This window comes from Vigna angularis, chromosome 1 (assembly GCF_016808095.1).
Source record: "Vigna angularis cultivar LongXiaoDou No.4 chromosome 1, ASM1680809v1, whole genome shotgun sequence".
Lineage (NCBI taxonomy): Eukaryota > Viridiplantae > Streptophyta > Magnoliopsida > Fabales > Fabaceae > Vigna > Vigna angularis.
This window is the reverse complement of record NC_068970.1, coordinates 48,566,572-48,587,240: the sequence shown is the minus strand read 5'-3', so window position 1 is coordinate 48,587,240 and position 20,669 is coordinate 48,566,572. Positions and strand designations below refer to the sequence as shown.

General features: G+C 33.1%; 1 protein-coding gene across 1 annotated transcript; it reads right to left on the bottom strand.

The window, feature by feature from the left end:
- Positions 1 to 12,081: 12,081 nt before the first annotated feature.
- On the bottom strand, positions 12,082 to 15,451 carry LOC108326773 (uncharacterized). Its single transcript, XM_017560329.2, has 7 exons — positions 15,228 to 15,451; positions 15,073 to 15,129; positions 14,522 to 14,647; positions 13,651 to 13,720; positions 13,057 to 13,149; positions 12,823 to 12,936; positions 12,082 to 12,512 (listed from the first exon to the last, which is right to left on the bottom strand). Exons 1-7 carry the CDS (start codon positions 15,377 to 15,379, stop codon positions 12,459 to 12,461), a joined length of 666 nt encoding a protein of 221 aa, XP_017415818.2. The 5' UTR covers positions 15,380 to 15,451; the 3' UTR covers positions 12,082 to 12,458.
- Positions 15,452 to 20,669: the final 5,218 nt, after the last annotated feature.

Here is a 20,669-nt window from a genome sequence, read left to right as displayed (position 1 = left end):
GGCACAATCTAATTTTAGTTTTTAAATAAAGCAAATTTGAAACTTTTTTTATTTATTTTCTTTTATCTAATGCTCCCAAATTTTCATTTTTGTTTCTTTATTGAAGGGTTTACGATGAATTTAGAATACGAAATATTTAAACATTAAAGAAGCAGATAAAACTAGAGGATCACAATCATACTCAATTAAAGCTAAAGAAGTTAGTCAAAGGTCTAATTAGGTAAGTCTTCTTATATCTCCAATGTTCTTTAACAAAAACACTTATATGGATAAAGAACTTTAACGAGATTATATGTTTATCAATTTTAACAAATTATGTACAATATATTAGTATAATATTTTCCATTTTAAATCATGTTATATAAACTAGTTTCGTATAAAATCAAATAATAAAAGAAAACGTCACAAAACTAGTTTTAAGCTTCGTTGCAGTTCTTCTTTTCTCAAATGAAAGGTATATATATATATATATATATATATATATATATATATATATATATATATATATATATATATATAATGATGTTAAAATTTAAACTTATTATATTTTCTTAATTGATTTTTCTTTTCTGTTCTATTCCATATTTCAGTAGTTTATTGAGAAATTTTTGGATCTACACAAACATAACCCTTCTAGTACACAATCAATAGCTAAAGATTTTGCCTAGAGATAAAAATGTGTCATAATCAGCGGACTAACCCGGTCTATCACAGGTTTGAGTCAGGTTGGATTTGAAAAAATTATACTTTTCTATGTGGGTCAGATTTTAACTCGGCTCATTTAAATCCAGCTTATGCGGGTTGAACCTGTGGTGGGTCGGATTGACCCACCAACCCACGTACCTAATTTTATTTTATTAAAATTTAATTTTATAAAAAACTATTTACTATTTTGTTTTTGTTTGAAAAAATTATTTAAATTCCTTATTTTTAAAATTAATTAAACACCTATATTGGGAGTGAAATTTGTTTAGATTTAAATTATAAAATTTTTTATAATTTTTTTTATTTGAAAAAGAATGTAATTAAGTGACCAATCCGTGGTGGGTCGGACCAGATTGGACCGAATGGCCCGTTTTGTCAACTCTATTTTGCCTTTGTTCTTCTTAATACCTCTGAAATACATTCTAATTGCTAAATGGTACACATGCCATTTCTCTTTCATCCCCTTGGTTCTTCTCCACCACCAATGACTTCAAAATCTCTAGTCTGTAGGATAATTTAGGTCCTATATTTTGTAAATTTTATAATTTGTTTTATTTTTTCCTATAATTTTGTAATTATATGTAATTTTAATTCTTTTTTTTATGAATTTCATCTTTTAATTTTTAGTATTTTGTAACTTTGCTTAATCATTTTTTATAATATATTGAGTCATTATAAAATAATATTTAGTAACGAGTTTCTAAAGTTGTTATTATACCTTTTTTTTCAATCTCACTTTATCATGTCAAATTTTATTGATAAATGAGTTGAATTTTTTTTTATAAATATAATTGTAAGAATTTGTTTTTAGGCGATAAACTAAGTATATGTCATAATAATTTTCCGGTATGATTAAATTTAGTTTATGCATAAATTTGAATTAATTAATTTTTTGTGTGTATAGTAGTGTAAGAATTTGTTTTTAGGCTATAAAGTAAGTATATGTGATAATAATTCTCCTGTATGATTAAATTTAGTTTATGTTTAAATTTGAATTTAATTAATGTTTTGTGAATAGTAGTAATGTATGTACTTGAATTAGCAATGAGATCAAGTTGAAACAAGTTAAATTCATATCAAAGTAACTTGAATTGGACTCATTCAGATTGTATTAAATTAAGTCAAGTTGGATCTATGTCAGGTTCGGTTGAATTGAATCCATATTAGACTAAGTAGAATAGAGTTCATGTTGCATCGAGTTCACTTAGGTTTATATTAAACCACGTCAAGTAGAGTTAATTTATGTCTCCATTAGGTAGGGTCATTTTGGGCTCATCTCGAGTTGAGTTGAGTGAAACCCCTCCAGGACTAAGTTGAATCTAACGTATTTCTAGCTGAATTGATCCAAATCGAACCGAGTTGAACTAGGTCCAACTCAACTCAAGCTCAATTGAGTTTTCAATCTTAACCTTTGTACCAAACATTGCCTCAAAGGTTGATGGATGCATAATAACACCTAAAAGTTTAAATAGAAAAAAAACTAGTTAGAATTAGGATCATTGCCAATATTTTGTCTTGAAAACCAAAAAATCTTGGTAATAAGTATTATAAATGATATTGCTAGTTAAACCTTTTTTTTAACCCTGGGTTGTAAATTCACATGTTGTCTTTAGATATGTCAGTGACAGGAAAAAAATATGCTAGTATTGTTGTCCACACCCTTATCAAATTCTATTGTTTGGCTTTTGCTCTTAAACAAATGTCCCACTAAGACCTCTATTTCAAAATGTTTTAATAGTTAAATAGAATGTTCTCATTGCTATTGAACTTTTGAATCAAGAATTCATTCAATTTTGCTCATCTGCCCTTACAATACAATTATTGACTTTTCATATAGGCAGACTGTTGAAACTGAAAGCTTATTCAAACCAATCCTCTCAGCTAAAAATGCTCCCACTAATAAATAAATAACTATTTAACTTGTACGTTACACTTTGGTTTAACAAAAAATAAAGCATATAAAAACGTAGTGGCAATTTCGTAATTTTGGCGACATTATATGCCTCAGTTCAGTGTTAACCGATGTCTAAGGGTATACTGCCTCGGTTCTCTGACCAATCGAGGCAAAAAATCTTGCTAACCCAATCCAAATCAGACTTTTCACGTGACAACTTTTTCAAAATAGGCGTACTGCCTCAATTCTCTGACCAACTGAGACAAAAAAACCTTGATAACATTTTTGAAATAGGCCTACTGCCTCGATTCTCTGACCAACCTAGGCAAAAAACCTTGAAAACTTTTTTGTAATAGGCCTATTGCCTCAATTCTCTGACCAATCGAGGAAAAAATCCCTGACAGCTTTTTTGAAACAGGCCTACTACCTTAGTTCTCTAACCAATCGAGGCAAAAAACCCTGAGAACTTTTTTGAAATATGCATACTGTCTCGGTTCTCTAACCAATCGAGGCAATAAACCCTGAAAACTTTTTCGAAATAGGCCTACTGCCTCAGTTCTCTGACTAACCGAGGTAGTATGTCCTATACTGTCTCGGTTTAATCGTGAACTGAGACATGTAATAAGTAGATATTTTCAAATTTTTTATTTACAATTTTATTTTAAATTTTTTTTTGAAAGGTTTGCGTAATGGTTGTCTTTAGAACCGAGGTAATAGCCTCTTCGATAGTTAAAATTCAGAGACTATATTAATATGCCATAAAAAAGAAAAAAACAAAGACACACTTCCTTAAATGTTGCTTCGATATTGTGTTCATCACGCACTGAAAAGTGACTAGGGTACTAGATAAGTCAAAGAGTATGACCAAGAATTCATAATGCTCTTAGTGTGTGCAAAAAGTTGTTTTGCAAATGTCTCCTTTCATACTTATTTGATGGTAACCTACCCTTAGATCTTCTTTTAGAAGGAAACTTGTCCCTTGTAGTTCATCCAACAGTTCCTCTATCACAATTAATAGGAATTTGTCCATAATGGTTGCCTTGTTTAAGGCTCAGACGATGCAAAACCTCCAGTTTCTAGGGTAGAGTAAGGCCTAGGCTTAACAAATTTTTTCTTTTACCAAAATAACTAGGCTAGAGTAAGGTTTGGGCCTAATTTTCCTTATTCCCAACATTTCAACCACTTTTTTTTCTCTATTTTAGACTTAAAGAGGTGAGGATATCTACAAGGTCTCACATTAGTTGACTCCACTTCGACTTTTATGGGAATCTTATTATGTGAGTCTTTCCTGGGTGGCAACTCTGCGGGTTCTTTGAAAATTTCCCCATATTCTCCCAAGATTTCCTCAAGTTCTGCATATTGCCTTGTGGTCAATCTCTCCACCCTTTCCTCCCTTTCTTCCAACTTAGTCCTTCCTAAACTCTAAACTAATTAAACCACCTCAATATTTGTTTCTTTCAACAACGCTTCTAGGGTCACAACTTTCTTGGTAACTGTTGTGTTACCCCTAATCAACACCTCCTTCTATCCATGGCCAAAACTCATAGTTAAATTTCTCTAATTGATCTTAATTTCTCCTAGTGACATCAACAATGTTATCCCCATGATCAAATCCACACCACCTAAATTATCACTTTATCTAACGATGAAGTCTTTATTCAACACTTAGTATCTCTAGAAGAAAAACTTAATTGTTAAACGCTACCTCAATGGTACGAAATCAAAAAATACATTATTCTTCTGAGCAAACATTAAATGTCATTAAAGGGTTAACATTCAAAAACAAAAAAGTGATAAGAGAAAAAACATATCTATTGCATGCACAATCTACTCTATTCTTTGCAGATGAGCTACTCTACACTCATCCACAAGCTTCAAATTAAAAAAAATCAGAAGTGGACATTAGAGACAAAAAAGATATTCACAGAATGTTCTTCATTTGAAGTGGTGGCTAAAAGAAAGTACAACCTACTTCAAGCAAAGTACTGAAAAAGCATGTCTGTTCTGACAAGTTGACTTTAACCAACTATTTCTGAACACGAAGAAAGAGAAGACACAAGAAACAAGGAAAGAAACTTAGTCTAACGAACACTTATCCGAAAAGCCTTTATATAGAAGATCATTCTAATGAAGAATCAAGAGGATAACAAGAGAATAGAAAGAGGATAGCACACAACAAAATATTCATCCTTTAATAAGCGTTAGAAAGAGAATAATTAAAAGAGCTCAAGAAAAAGAAAACATCTGAGCAAGAAAATAGAAGAAGAAAAAAGAAGAAAGGCAATACTCTCTAGAGTAATAATTTGAACGACTTGTAAAAAATCGTTGATTGCAATTCTGAAGACAATTAAAACATTTATTGAACTCAATTGAGTTAAGAAAATCTAGGCAAAGTTACTTAGTGTCAAGAGTGGTTCGAATACTTATCCCGTCTAGGGTAACATGAGGTTATTCGCTGATTGAGGAAATCAAAAGTGGTGAAAATAATCATCCAGTCTAGGGTAACAAGAGGTTATTCGCTGTCTGAGAAGACCAGGAGTGGTGTGAATACTTAGTTGTAATCTTGTTGAAGATTATAGTGAAACCCTCTACGGAGGAGACTTGACGTAGCTCAATTGGAGTGAACCAATATAAAAATATCTGTGCAATTATCTCCTCTTACCTAAACGCTTCTCCTATAAAACCTGTAGTTGTGTTTTTATTTCTAAATACAATAACCTTCCACATTAAACGATTATTATTCAAGAAAGGAAGTTCTTATAAACTCTGCAATGTACATTGTGAATAACATGTTAAGTGCAACTATCTTTTATAATCTATTATAATGTCGAGTGTCTAAGCGTTTATCAAAAAAGTTGAAAACTCGATAATGTGTTATATCAGAAGGGTTGCGAAAATAATTTTTCCATTAACATTATTCAACACACCTTCTAGTGTTTTTCAAGTACTTCAACTTTGTAGGGAGGGGTTTCTTCTACCACCAATCCTTGTTCAACCACCAATTTAGTTGAAATGAAATTGTGGCAAACACCACTATCGATTAACACTAAGATGCGTTTCCCTTTGATAACAGTTGAAAAACTGTTATTTTCATGCTTAAAATTGATACTAAAAGCAACCTTTAACACTTGGAAACTAGCTTGGAATCATGCTTTTGTTTATATTTTTGGAAATAAGAGAGTTGGACAGGTTTATGATTGATTTCAGTGTTTTATGCAGGTTTTAAGGTGAATTTGATGAAAGAAGTGAAGAAGGATAGAGATGGAATCAGAAAAGAACTCAAAAAGTGCAAAAGAAGAGAAATCGCAAGTACCGCTCAGCGCCAGTTTATCGCTGACGGCACTAATGAACACCTGTTGGCTCCACTGAGGGGTGAAAGTGCAGCTGAGGGGAAGAATTCAACACACGCACTTACCGCTGAGCGGTAGTTTACCGTTGAGCGCCATTATTTTGGGCTTAGGCCCACTTTTCTGTAATATTTCGAATAGTATATAAGCTTTAGGACTTCCTAGGATTTGTATCTTTGGCAGAGTACGAAGCAAACACACACCTTTCCACCCCTTGGAGGAAGATTTTGGATGCTAAGGGTACCTACTCAACTTTCTATGGTTCTATCTTTCACTATTTCATTGTATTTCATCTAGTTTCTCCATGAATATGGTGAACTAAACTCTTCTTGTTGTTGGGGAATCAATGTAATCTTTTGAAGCTCTCATATATGGAATTTTGTGTTTAAACATCATATCTATGATACATGCTTTCTTTCATCATTAGTTAGGGTTTTTCCTCTTTGCTCAAAGCATGCATTGTTTAACTCATTCGATGTCATGATTATTGATTTTGTCGATATGGACACATACGGAGAAATCTAGAACTGGAGAAATTCTCCCAAAAGCAGTATTGCCTAGACATAGGGATATGAGGGTTGGTTGCCTTTAAGCTTCTGTGCTTCAGAATTAATTATTAGGAATGCTAGGAATTGTATGAACTCATAATTAAGGATAGACTTTCTTCACCGAGACATCGGGTTTAAGGTAATTTAGAGAGTGACATTAACATTGATGAAAAGAATGATGAATTCCTAAAATATATGAGAGTGTATAAAATGAAATTGATTACCCCAACAACATACTCATCCATATAATTCGTTCAGTGTTTGTGTTCTTCTTTCCCATTGATCATCACATGCATACATGTTTACTTTTTGTCTTTTGCATTTGAAACTTATAACAATTTGTTCAAAAGTCTTAAATAATCAAGAAATCATATAACTAACTAGGCCGTGAGTCCTTTGGGAGAACGATACTTGGTCTTATCGAATTTATTACTTGATACGATTCGGTCACACTTGCCGAAGGTTAAACAAGTTTTTGGCACCGTTTTTCGGTGTTCATAAATTTGTCATCACCTTTCCACCAACCTTGCAACTTTATTGTGCTTAACTGCATTAGATCCCTTACCGAGAAGACTGAGAGTTCCATTTTCCTTTGCTACATTTCTTTTTCCCCTTCCCCTTCACCTTCCTACTTATCCTTAACCATGATTAGTATTGTAATATTCCTTTTTGGACACCTATGGTTTGGGCTATAAGGACCACCATAGTGAAAACATCTCCTCTCTTCCCTTCTCCGGATATATTCTAAGTAAGGCAGATTCCTTATCCCTAAGCCTCTATTATCTTCTATCACGTTGTTCCGTATCGTGGAACCTATTGTGGTATTAACACCTTCTTTCCTTGTGATGCTCATGTTACTCAAAGTCACTCAAAGTCCTCTGTCCACTTTTGGCCCACTAGTACAAAAATAGTGCACAACGTCGAATATTTTTGGCCTTTCACGTCGAATTCGAGAACGACGTCATATCGGGAGATGTTAAATTGACGTCGAATTTAAAAAATTCGACGTTAATTTAACGTCGAATTTTGAACATATACGACATTAATCAATTTTTTTAATTTTTTTTAATTAATTGTAATCCTTTTTAACAACCCTACGAAACCTGAAAAGCAGAACTATGAACGATAATATAGGATCAACAACAAATAACAATAACAAACAAAAAATAAGTTCAATCAAACAAAAAACAAGTTCAATCAAACAACAATAACAAACAAGTTCAACCAAACAACAACAAACAAATTCAACAAAAAAAAACAACAAACAAGTTTAACAAATAAGTTCTTCAAAACGAAAACGAAAACTAATCTTTAAAAGGTGGGTTCATCGGAATAAAGTGTTGCCACCAGTGAGAGAGAAAGCAAAATGCGCCTATGAAGGACAAAAACACGAAAATAATCGGTGAAAACAAATGAAAATCATACCTAAAGTAGTTAATTAACATGCATTTGTATCAAATGAAAGAAAGATTACATGTGATGGTCGTCAAACTTCGTTCGAGAAAAGTTTGAGCAGAGAAGAGGATCTCGCGTGCTAAGAAATGAATGAATTTTCAATCTCCCACTCAAATTTTTATTGAATTCACTGGCCTTTTGACGTCTAATGCTGAGACATTCGACGTTTTATATCGTCTTACGCCGAATTATAATTCTAAACGACGTTTAATAATTGTATTTATTTACAAAATTGCCATCGATCTTTTTTAACGTTGGTTATTTAGTGGTTAAACGTTAAACGCGTGACGTTATATGCTGTTTTTCCATTAGTGGCCCCCTTAAATGTCTCTATTTTGGAAACAACCCCAATTCCCCTTGACACCTTCCAGTCGATTGATTATTCCTATTGGCTACTCCTCCTCCCATTATGGAATCTCTTGTAACCTCCTCCAAATCCCTGGCTACTTTCATAGCCCTTAACAACTCCCTGGGATTATGGGGCTTGATTTGGCTCCTAATATCCCCCTGCAAACCAACAAAGAAGTACCCTAATAGTTGTTCCTCTGTTAACTCCGTAGTCTGTGTCACCAACATCTCAAATTCTTGTATATATTCTTCCATTGGCCCTCTCTACCTCGTTGTTGACAATTTTTTAAACATAGAGCATCTATCCTTTGCTCCAAATCTTCTAATTAAGGCTTCCGTTAATTCTTCCCAAGAAGGATTCTTAGTCTTTTTTTTCCAATACTTGAACCAATGGCTGGGTCCACCCTCCATGCTAATGAAGGCTAGTCTTACCTTTTCCCTGGTCGAGACATTCAGAATCTCAAAAACTTCTCAACTGTAGATATCCACCATACTGGGTTTACCCCTTCAAAAGTAGGTAACTTTACTACTTTCATCCAACCTTTCTGTATTTCCCCTTTCTTTTCCTCCATCACCTTCTCCATCTTGTCCTTCCTACCCATTCTTTCCCATTAACCAACCTCTAACTACCTTCCAAGCTCCTATCTGTGTTCTTTGTTTTCTTCATAAGAACTTTGATCATATACTTGAATTCTTGATGACTTTCTCTAGTCTCCTTCCGTAGATCTTCCATGTTCGCTGACCAATGTTTCTAGTGAGCTAATTCTCCCTTGCATAACTCTCTCCTTTTAGAGATTTGACAGGTTAGACCAGTTGATAAGTTTCTTGGTAGCAAGAAACCTAGGACACCTTCGTGTTACCACACAACGCACACACAAACACACAAATGGTAAACTGTATTGATATTTGAGGTACAAAGAAAATGTAGCATCTAAGTAAGATATTCTTCCTTCACACATGATGTAATATTCCTGTCAAATAACAAACATGTCTCCTCCGAGTAGAGCTGTCAAATTTTTTTAAAGCCCCAAGGCCAACCCTGGCCTTTTCTACACTAAGGCCCATTTTGTTTGACCCACCTTTGAGGGGGCTTTTTCCAGAGCCCCTAGCCCCCAAAACCCCAGAAAATGGGTTGGGATTAAATTAGGGCCGGGTTAGCCCCTAGTCCCAAAGCCCCATTTTTCTCTGTTGACCCTGGACATCCTGTTTTCTTGACAAACGTTTACCTTTAAGAGCTCCACAACAATCTACTGAGACGGCAGCGCATAGCAGTACAGGCAGCGGCAACACAGCACTTGACGGCAACGCACGGTGGTATAGGCGGCAACGATATCAACGATCGAGTGGTTGAAAGAAGAATCGTGAACGAGGTTAGGTTTTCTTTCAAATACTTCTTCTCGTGCTTTTAGTTTCACCGTGATGTTCTAAGAACAGTTTACTCGGGTTCCCAAATGCACACATCTTTCATCTATCATAAACTTATTCTCTACATTTCTCAATCTGGGTTAATCATCTCTCCATTACTTTTCAACCTTTTCTATATCTAAAAGCAATGCATTTTTTCTGATTACTTAAACATGTGGGGTTTTATTCTTGCCCCCTTATCAAAGTCTCTCCGGATTTTTTTTTCTTTTTTCTTGAGTGATTTATTTGTAATGTTACTAATTGTAAGTATTTATAGTTCTTCAATGTTGAGTGAGTTCATGGGAGAGTGGGTATGATGAGTTGACTCAATTTATCTCCTTCTAATTTAGAAACACTTTTAAAAATCTAATTATAATCCAACAGAAATTGGATCTGAAAACGGAACATGCTTTAACAAATTCTAGAACTTCAAATTGAAAACCATCTTTGGAAGAACCAAACTGTACCTTCTTCTTCGCAGCTTCCTTAATACCAAGAACATACATAACGCTCTCATCATGTTTGCTTATCCCTTAAAAATACACCCAAAAGTATAATTCTTAAAAATATCACATAGGGTTGTTTTTACTATAAAGTTGGATAAGACTGCAAAATATTTGCTTCAACATGCAACTTTTCTCACTTTTTTGTAACTTTTTTTCTCAATTGCTGTTGTTGGGGAATTGTAATACGCAATTTTTTGTGTGCAGAGCTTTGAAATTAAGGAAGCACTACCGGAGACAGTTGCAAGTTATGAAGGCATGTACTATAATTACTTCAGCATAGGTACTTCAATCTGTACATTAGCAGTGTTATATAAGTGACTTTAATGAAAATGTCTAGTAGTTGAGATTAATCATTGAGAAAGAAGTTACTACATTACATGTATATGTTGTGTTATTTTAAAACCAAATTGCTCCTTGAATGGTATTGATGCATCTTAGGAATATTGCAAGATGTTTCATTTGACTTTGTCTCAGGTACTTCCCTTTCACTCATTTCCTTTTCTCCATGTTGTCACTGATTTGGGCTTTCCAAAAATCAATGAGTCACTCTATGATTAATTGCGTTTGATTGTTTTTGAAGTGAGAATGGTTTGGGAGGGTTTTGGTTCCTCCTGAAATTCTCTTGCTGTAATGATTTATCTATGCAAATATTTATATTTTATGATGCCCTCATAAAAATATCCAAAGAAGTTGAAAATGCAAAAGAATAAAATTGAAAGTTGGTATAGGGGAAGAGATTAAATGCTCTAAGATATCCCCGCATTTGGTGTAGGATTCAACTTCTATGGATAATGCAAATATTTATATTTTATGACTGCTGGAAGTTCATTTTAAGCTAATCTTGATTTAATATTGCATTATTTTGAAGCTGGAGATGGCTTTTAAAGGAGAGTTTGAAGAAGCCTTAAAAACTTCAAACATCAAGTTCTGTTGCTTGTTGGTTTACCATTTACTTGCATGGATGTGAATATTATGTGGTGTTACAGCGCACATACTTCTTAATGGGACTTTATTGATTGAGTTTCTATTATATTTTTGATATAGTTTGATATGATGATTTTATATTTTTGTACATAAATTTTTGTAAAAAAAAGGCCCATGGGCTGACCCTGACCCATAGGATTTTGGGGGCTTTTAGCCCTGAGGGCTTTTTCAATAAAAGATTTTTTTTGGCCCTGTGGACTTTTTTGGCCCCAACCCACATGGACTAGGGCCAAATCTTGTTAATGGAGCTGACTTGACAGTTCTACCTCCGAGACACTCTTCCCCCTTATATAACTAGCTCCTAATTCAAACCCACCTACCAAAACCGCCTAACTAACTTCCCCATCCTAACCATTATGTCTTGTTTTTAATTCCCTTCGTCCTTAAATAGACCTTTAAGGTCCTATCAGGTAGTAAATAAAAAATGTTTTAGACTCAAGTAAGAATTCAATATACCATTCTCACATAAAACACACCAATGTTCACTATCAATGGATACACGATATGCGAGCTCAAAATAAATGTTGAGTTTGGTGAAGATCACAATTGATAATAATGCAATAAACATGTTTACCAAAATAGTTACTCGAGAAAAGCTGAAATTGTGTAAAGACATTATTGGAATGGCTCTAAGATGATAAATTTCAATATGTAATTAAAGAGGAAGAATTGTTGAATAAATTCAACTATATGTAACTGCAAGAAAGCCAAAGGATAAGATGCCTACATATTTATATGCTCAAAGTTAGAATAATACCTACATTTAATACGTGGCTTCCATTCCTTCTATAGACTAGTATAAATACATTACCATTGGAGTTGTAAAATTGTCATAAAAAACACAACTATAATTACAGATAAATATAGAGACTTTTTTTGTGAGGTGTGTGTTATGTACTAAGGATGCTGTGATTAATTCGGTGTTTCTCACACACTCTACAAAGGTCACTTCTAATACAAGAAGAAGCAAAGACAAACTTTCCACAACAAATCAAATTCTTGAAACAAGAATGATTCACTGAAAACAAGTTGACAAGTTAATGAACTTCAAGAAGATATGGATCTACATCTTCGTTCCATTCCTTCCCCGAGAGTTTGGAGTACTATTTTCAATGATTTCCCCAATTCTAATCATCAAATAAAATATTGCTTTCATTGATGATCTTGTGAGATTTTTTTCAATTACTAAAGTATAGAAGGTCACAAGGTGTGAAATAATGTTTTCTTAGATGATGACGATAATATGACTTTGGCCTTAGTTTATTCATCATATTGTGTCCTGAGATGCCCATCCTTTCTTCTCCAACTCTTGTCGCAGTGCCTGACAGCAACCAAGATGTTTTCATCACAAAAATGTTTAAGGTAAGGATTTGCATCCATCTGAAAAATATTCTTTTTCTCTACCATCTAAAAAATGTCAATTTATTTCTGACCAAAGCACAGTTAACTAAATTTACCTTCAGTTAAAGTGTGACTAATTTACAAAAAGAAAGAAAATCATTTAGACACAAATTTAGTGAATCATATAAAAAACTTTAACAAGTGTCAAGACATGATATGAGGGAAAAAGGTTTTTCCCTGCAAACCAATAATTTCTTTATGCAACTATAGAGAAAGGACTTATACCATACCTTTATTCTTTTCCTATTCAGATCAAAATCAAAGTTTCCCACTCGAGATGCAGATCGATACTCCACAGTATAACCCTTGCCTGGTCGAAACCAGAACTCGACATCATCCACAAACTGTTAGAACATGACACAAAAAAAAGAGGAAATTAGAGATGGTTGATGATATCAACTAAAATATATAAAATGACTATTTTTTTTTCATGAGGAGTTTCCTTAGATATAAGTTACGCATACCCCCAAGATTGAGCTTTGATACTCCACACGGATATAGTCTTCTTTTCTTTCAACTATTCTTGGTGTAAATTTGTCTGGTGTTGTTGACTCAATCTGTAAAAATTACGGGGAGCTGGTTTTTAGCATAAATGATTGAAAAAGTGCAAATATCCAGCTTTTACAACCCAATTATATATAACAAACTAGAAAAAGGTTAGCACTATAATTAAAGTTTAGATCTGATTTGATCCAACAAAACAGACTAGCAATAAGGGTTATCTCGACTCAAATATTTTGATTTGACTACATCAGTTAAAGAAGGATCTTGAACGCTCTTTTAAATAACTCTTCATTATTAGTAAAAATTTATTAAAAGCCACCCAATTATGTAGGTTACCCTCCTAAAGTTTCTTTTGTGACTATAATTTTCAATAAATTTTAAACAATAACAGAAAAGAAATTGCAATAGAAAGACTGTGTTGCAAAGTGTACTACTAACCCTAGTCTGATAATTTTTATAAATTATAATGAATGTTGACAGAGTGAGGGAAGGGAAAGAACAATTGCAATCCAGTGATATAATTCAATGCTTCAGTTCAGCTAGATTTTTTTTACCACGTCTATCAGTTCCTCCATGGCTTCCTCTCTGCTCACATGATTTTTCCTGCCTTCAGGATTATAGTTCCTGAAAAAGAAGGAAACAAACTAAAACAAAGTGACATCATGATTCATCTATCTCCAATAATAAAGTTAGGAATTTGGTGGGACCATACTCAATAATACAAAGACCAAGCTAGAGAAAAGTTTCTTTTGTCAAATAAATAGTAAAAGTAAAGATTGTACAACTTCACCGGCCAATATTTGTGTGACCAGTAATCCAATTCTTCTGTCAAGTAAACATTGTTTAACAGTCAATAGTCCAAAGCCGCCAGTTGCACAATTTTCAGGTGGTTTAAATTGTGATAAATTGTTCAAAGTGCACTTTCCTATTGCAACTTGATTCTCACGAATATTCCATAACATCCTTTTGAACTAAATCCAAAAAATAAATAAAAAAATCTTCACAAGTTATCTCCTAAATTTGGTTTACCAGATTCTCCTCAATACCTAAATTTGACACCACTTGATACTTACCCGAAGACTCAAAAACAACGTAATGAAAATACTTCAACTTTCAACATGTTTGAAAAGACTTTGTTAGACTTATAAGTATTTTTGCAAGTCATGGTATTTAAAATAACTTATGATATCTTTATAAGTTGTTTTCATTATTTCGATAAGATTTTCATAGGTTGTGAAAATAGGTTAGAACTTTATGAAAATAATTTAACCATATTTTTTTAATCCTGGTAACACATACATAAATAATTACTCTCGTTATGAGAACATAATCAGTAAAAAAATAAAACATTGCATTTACTTCACATATTCATAGAATCCCATAAAACCAAAACTAAAATTAAAATGAGGAAAAGAGGAGTTTTACCAAGGAGGAGCATAATGTGTGCGATCACTGATATTCTCAGAGGTTGATACACAATTCTTAGTTGCTGGACACAGAGCTAATGCTGGTGGGTTTTTCTGCACTCCAAGATAATCAGGTTTTTTGCCACTGTTTTAGATAAAGCAAATCAGAGTGTTAATCACAGAAGGAGAAGGACGATTTCTGCTGATTCCATATTACCATCATGAAAGAAGAAGAAAACAGTTTTATTTGATTAAATAAGACTTGATAAAAACTCAGTCCAGCAGAGGACTTATATACACAGAGGAGGGACACTAAAACACAACAACAGCATAAGAAACAAATCTGGAAACAACTAACTGAACAGAAGAACATATAGATATCTGATAGAGAGCGCCACCAAAACACTCAACCCATACCAAATTCTACTTTTTAACGACCACCCATTTCCAGCATAAAGCAAAACCAAAACTGAAAACCAAAAGGGTCTCAACACCCATTAACAAAATCAAATCCTGGATTAAATTTAGATTAAGAAAATTGAAACTTCTCTCAAAACAGAGGAGAGGTACCTGAAGTTGAAGATAGCACCAATGGTCGCCATTTCACTGCTTCTCAAAATGATTTCTCTTCAATATAGAAAAACAAAATTGAATGTGAATAAATTTCATAAGATGGTTATGAATAATCAAAAGAAAAGAGTAAGAAAAGCGAGAGAGTGAATAACCTTCGGTGGATTTGGTCGGTGGGAACATCATCGTGGTGCTTCTGACAGAACTTAATGCGAGGGAAAGAGGAAAAGCTGCTTCTACCATTGTTGGCTTTGGAGGGAAACTTGCGGTAGCTACAGAAAGAGCTTGCAGGATTCAATGAAGCCATTGTTGTCGGGAGGTGAAAATGAAGGTGTGAGAAAATTAAAGAACTTGGACTGTTTATGAACGTTGAAGAATGTGATGTTAAATATTTGAGAATGAGGTGTGAACCACGTGTTGAAAACAAGAAGGTGGACGGTGGGAATCTTCCTTTTAGCACCTTTTTATGATTTGGATATTTAGAAAGACAAAGTATTTGGAATGTTTGATCAAGAAAGGAACAGGTTTTTTATTCTTGAATTATTTTAAACTTGTTTTTAATTATAATACTTTAAATTGATGAACTCACTTTCGATTTTTAAAAATATATGATTTTAGTTTTTTTATATTTAAATTTAAATGTTTTATTGGGAAAATTAATAATACTTATACATAAAACAATACTTATGCAAACTATATATATTTTATAAAAATAACATTTTTAAAATATATTTTCTTCAACTTTTGTTTAGAATTTTGAGAAATCTGTATAACTTTTTGAAGATTTTAAGTTCTTCTTTGTGTCTATGGATTAAAATTTGATAGTATCTTAGAAAGTATAGAGTTTGAACTATATGGATGTGACTTAATTTGTAGATATTATATTTATGTGAATTTTCTTGATTGCTGTGTTTTGAAACATAAAAATATATTAACATGAGAGTTATCAGATTAAAACGGTGATTTGGTAGTCTGTCGTTCAAAAATTTGATAAACTAATTTATATTTGTTGTTGTACTTCAATTAGATATGCTTTTACTTGTTGATAAAATAAAACTTGAATAGTTGATAAATAAACTGTATATTACACTTTGTTTGATCATTTTAGGTTGAAAATGAATGGAGAGTGAAGTATAAAGAATGAACATTTTTATTTGAATTTTTTAAGCTTATTTAGTGAAACACATTAGAAAAAGAGATTTAAATAGTGTTTTAAAAGCTTTTGCAAATAGTGTTTAATATTATTTTTAACAATACTTAAATACTTAAGTTAACAAAGAGTGTTGAAGGGAAAACTTTTAAAAATAAAAGTACTAAAGTACACTTCGTTTTTATATTAGCTCGCTCTAAACTAAGTTATGTTTAATTTTTTCTTAAAATTCTTTAAGGGGTTCCACTAATCACGAAGATTACGTATGAGTTTAACATTTCTTGGTTTACAAGCTAACCAATTGGTTAAACAAGTTTCACCACTCCTCATATCAACATTAGTCCAAATGAGTAGAATGTTTAACTCCATTGAGTTAAACTTACGAGTGTTTGAATTTATTTCTGAATCTAAAATAACAAAGTGTTTTTGAAAGATTATGTTGATAGGCGGAGCACATGTGATAGCTGAACTCAATCCCTATTATGTTGGTTTTTGATGATGACAACACATTGATAATAACAACACATGAATGTTGTCAAGTCATAACACAAAGGAGTTTCTATGTGTTATATCAATACATATGCTGATTTGAAATTGCATAAAATGTGTGATAAATGCATATGTTGAACATACTAATGTGATTGCATACTATCGTGTTTATGATGTGATTATATTTGTGTATGCATAATGTATGATTCTGTGTTATGAATACCACATGCACAAAAAACATATCTGAATGACAAAATCGATTACAATGTTGTAGTGATTAACTAAGGTCATCAAACAACTTATGGTTTTGAACTGTGACAAAACAACTAGTTTGAATCGATTACATTAGTTGTTGAATCAATTAAAACTCGTGTGTCTGCATATATCATTTTCAAATATGCTGTGATGAGTCTTTGGAAAGAAAAAGTTTTTAAAATTCTCTTAAGTGTTGAAGCTTAATCATTTATATGCTTTGTGTATTCAATTAAGTATGTTATGTTTGAAAACTGATTTCTTGCTAGTCATAGCTGCTATAACGGTCATATTTTTAAATGTGTTTGACTAGCATTTAATGAGAATCGATTACATTAATTGTGTATTCAATTAAGAGCTAAGTTTGTTGTAATTATGTTACATCTGTTTAATGTAACTGATTACATAAGTTTAGTAATCGATTGCTTTGCGTCAGGACTGATATAAGCTATATATTGACGCATTGTTTGAAAATCTAAAACGATTGATCATACTTACATTTTCATATTTGATTGATTTCATTTGAGAGGTTTTACAGATTACTCAAAAGCTCCAAGAATCAAGAACGAGAAGAATTAGATCATCTTGAAGCATTCTTGAGAAGCAATTTACTAGGCTACATTGACTGATCGCTTTAGTACATTTAAAAGTGCATCTTGGTTGATCAGGAGAGAAGACTTGCAATCTTGGATTATCTGTTTCCCTGTACGTGATCTTTAGGAAGAAGAGTGGTGTGCTCTTGATTTTGAAAGGGGATATCTCAAAGGGTTTGCTGCAACATGGACGGGTTGTTGTGTGTTGGCAGGTGTTGTTGTTTCTATATTTGATTGAGAGTTTATGAGGTGTTTACATTTGAGAGTTGCTCTGTAAAGCCTTAGCTATAATACTCTGATCATTATAGCGAATTACTCTCCGATCTAAGGTGGATTGGAAGGGTGACTTGATGTAGGCATTGAGGCCGAACCAATATAAAAATTGTGTTTGTTTTTCTCTCCTTTATCTCTTTACATTTTCATTATCATTGCATATACATGTATTGTTTAATCAGAGCTGATTTTCAAAAGTTATTTGAAAAACAAATCGATTACTCTTTTTGAATAATCGATTACTCGATCCTGAAATGACTTTAATTTCTCAAACCTTCGGCGAAGGTGCATCCACAAATAGTCCACCTCTATTTACTGGTGAAAATTATGGTTTTTGGAAAATCAAAATGCAAATATTTATTGAGTCAGTGGACAAAGGTGTGTGGGATGCGGTTCTTAATGATCCCTTTGAACCCACTCAAGTGATTAATGGAAAATCTGTTTTGAAAATTTTTTCTGAGTGGAGTCAAGAGGAAAATAGAAGAGCACAATATGATGTTAAAGTTAGGAATGTTATTGCTTATGCTCTTATTATGGATGAGTTTTTCAGGGTTTCTCAATGCAAAAGTGCCAAAGAGATGTGGGAAGTACTTGAAGTTACACATGAAGGCATGAATGAGGTAAAGAGAGCAAGAAATAACTCCTTGGTACAAGAGTACGGAGGGTTCAGGATGAAGACTGGAGATACCATATATGACATGCAGAAGAGGTTTACTCACATTGTCAATCACTTGATGGCTCTCGGCAAAGCTTTTGAGAAGGAGGGAATCAACATCAAGATCTTAAAGAGTCTTAACAGGAGTTGGAAGCCAAAGGTAGGTAACAACCACATCTGAATCTAAAGATTTAACTAACATGAATATGGGTACATTGTTTGGTAAGCTCAGGGAACACGAGCTCAAGCTTGGTATATTGAAAGAAGAAGAGGAGATTGAACAGAAACAATCCATTGCAGTCAAAGCTACCAGCAAGAATACCTCCAGAAAGGTTGAATCTGATGCTGACTCAGATGTAGACATCTCAGAAAAAGAGGTTATGAACATGATGGTAAAGAAATTTACCAAATTTATGAAAAATAGACATGGTGCAACTGAATTTGCAGGTAACTCCAAAGGAGGCAGAAGGAACTCAAAGATCAACATTGTTACTTGTTATGAGTGTGGAAAAGATGTCACATCAAGCCATAGTGTCTAAAACTGAAAAACAAACAAAAAGATAATGCAAAGTATCCTTAGGACATGAGAAAAAGTAAGTAGAGGAAGGATTACATTGCCTGGGAGAACAGTGATGGTGATTCATCCAACGATGATGATCAGAGTTTAGAGGAGGAAACAAATTTGTGCTTCATGACTGTTTCTGTATGCTTTGAAAGTAGTGATAGCGATTTCGAGACTGAGCCAGTTAAAGTCAAGTATGCTATGCTGCTAGACGCATTTCAAGAACTACATGCTGAAGCAATGAGGCTACAGTACAAGGTTAATCGATTAAACTCTGAAAGAAAGGACTTTGAATATCGAATTAGTAACCTTGTGGATGATAATGATAAACTTAAAAAGGAACTTGATCTTGCTGTACAATATGCTAACAATGTTAAAACTGAAATTAAGATTGTAGAAAAGGATTGTGTTAATTGGCATGCTCATTGAAAAAATATATGACCAGTACTTTAGCAAAATTCACACTTGGTAGAGAGAATTTGGATGTTGTATTGAGGTCACATAGAAGAGTAAAAACAAAAGCTTTTAAAATGTAAAAACAAAAGCTTTTAAAATCTTTTTTCACAAAATGTGATGCCTTTACACTTTTCTTGAATCGCAAGGTAAATGATTTACAATGAAGCGGAAACTTAATCTAATATGCAAAGAACTTAATCGAATGAATAAAAGAGAGTAGGGATCAGAAAATTCAAACGCTGTGTTTTTATACTGGTTCGACCAAGCCTACATCTAGTGTCCTTCCAACCACAAAAAGCGAATGCACTATAGAGATCAAGGGTTTTACAACAAGGTTTTTATAGAGACCTCACGTCAAAAATATAAAACACATCTCTAACCCTTTAATCTAATATAGGCAGTAAACAACAAGACCAACAACAAGAACACCCTCTTTTGTTGTCTAACACTTTGAGGCACCCTCAAAGTCAAGAACACCATCGTTCTTCTTCCTGTAATCACAACAGGAAAACCAAACCAATCTTCAAAAGATTGTAAATCCTGATCACACAGTAAACACCCAAATGTGCAAATTGATCAGACGTTTGAAACACATCTAGTCTTGCTCCTCAACAAATATGAGAATCCTTGATCACCACGGTCAATCTTGATTCTTGGAGCTTTTCCCTTCTCTGTAAGACCACACAACGTTTTGTAAAAAATATGAAAGTATTAGAATCACAAAAGTTCTTAAAGAATTCAAAACTACGTCAATTTATAGTTAGACACATATCAAACACATTTTAATCGACTTTGCTACTAACTTAATCGAATACACCATTCAGTCATAACAGTTTAGCAACAATCACATCAATTAATTGAATGTATAATTAATGCAATCGACTATCATTTAATGCTTAATCAACACAATTAAAATTATGACTGTTATGTTAGTTGTGACAAGCATTTAAGAGTTTTTCAAAACATCAACCAACTTAGTGGAATACAAATCACATGCAATCGATTAAGCAACAATACTTAGCACATTTTTGAAAACTTTTCTTCTTGAAAAATCTCACATCACACTTGATAAGATTTTGTGCAAACACACGAGTTTTAATCGATTCATCCCGTAATGTAATCGACTTAAAACTGCTGTTTTGCAATATGTATGGGGTGAATATATAT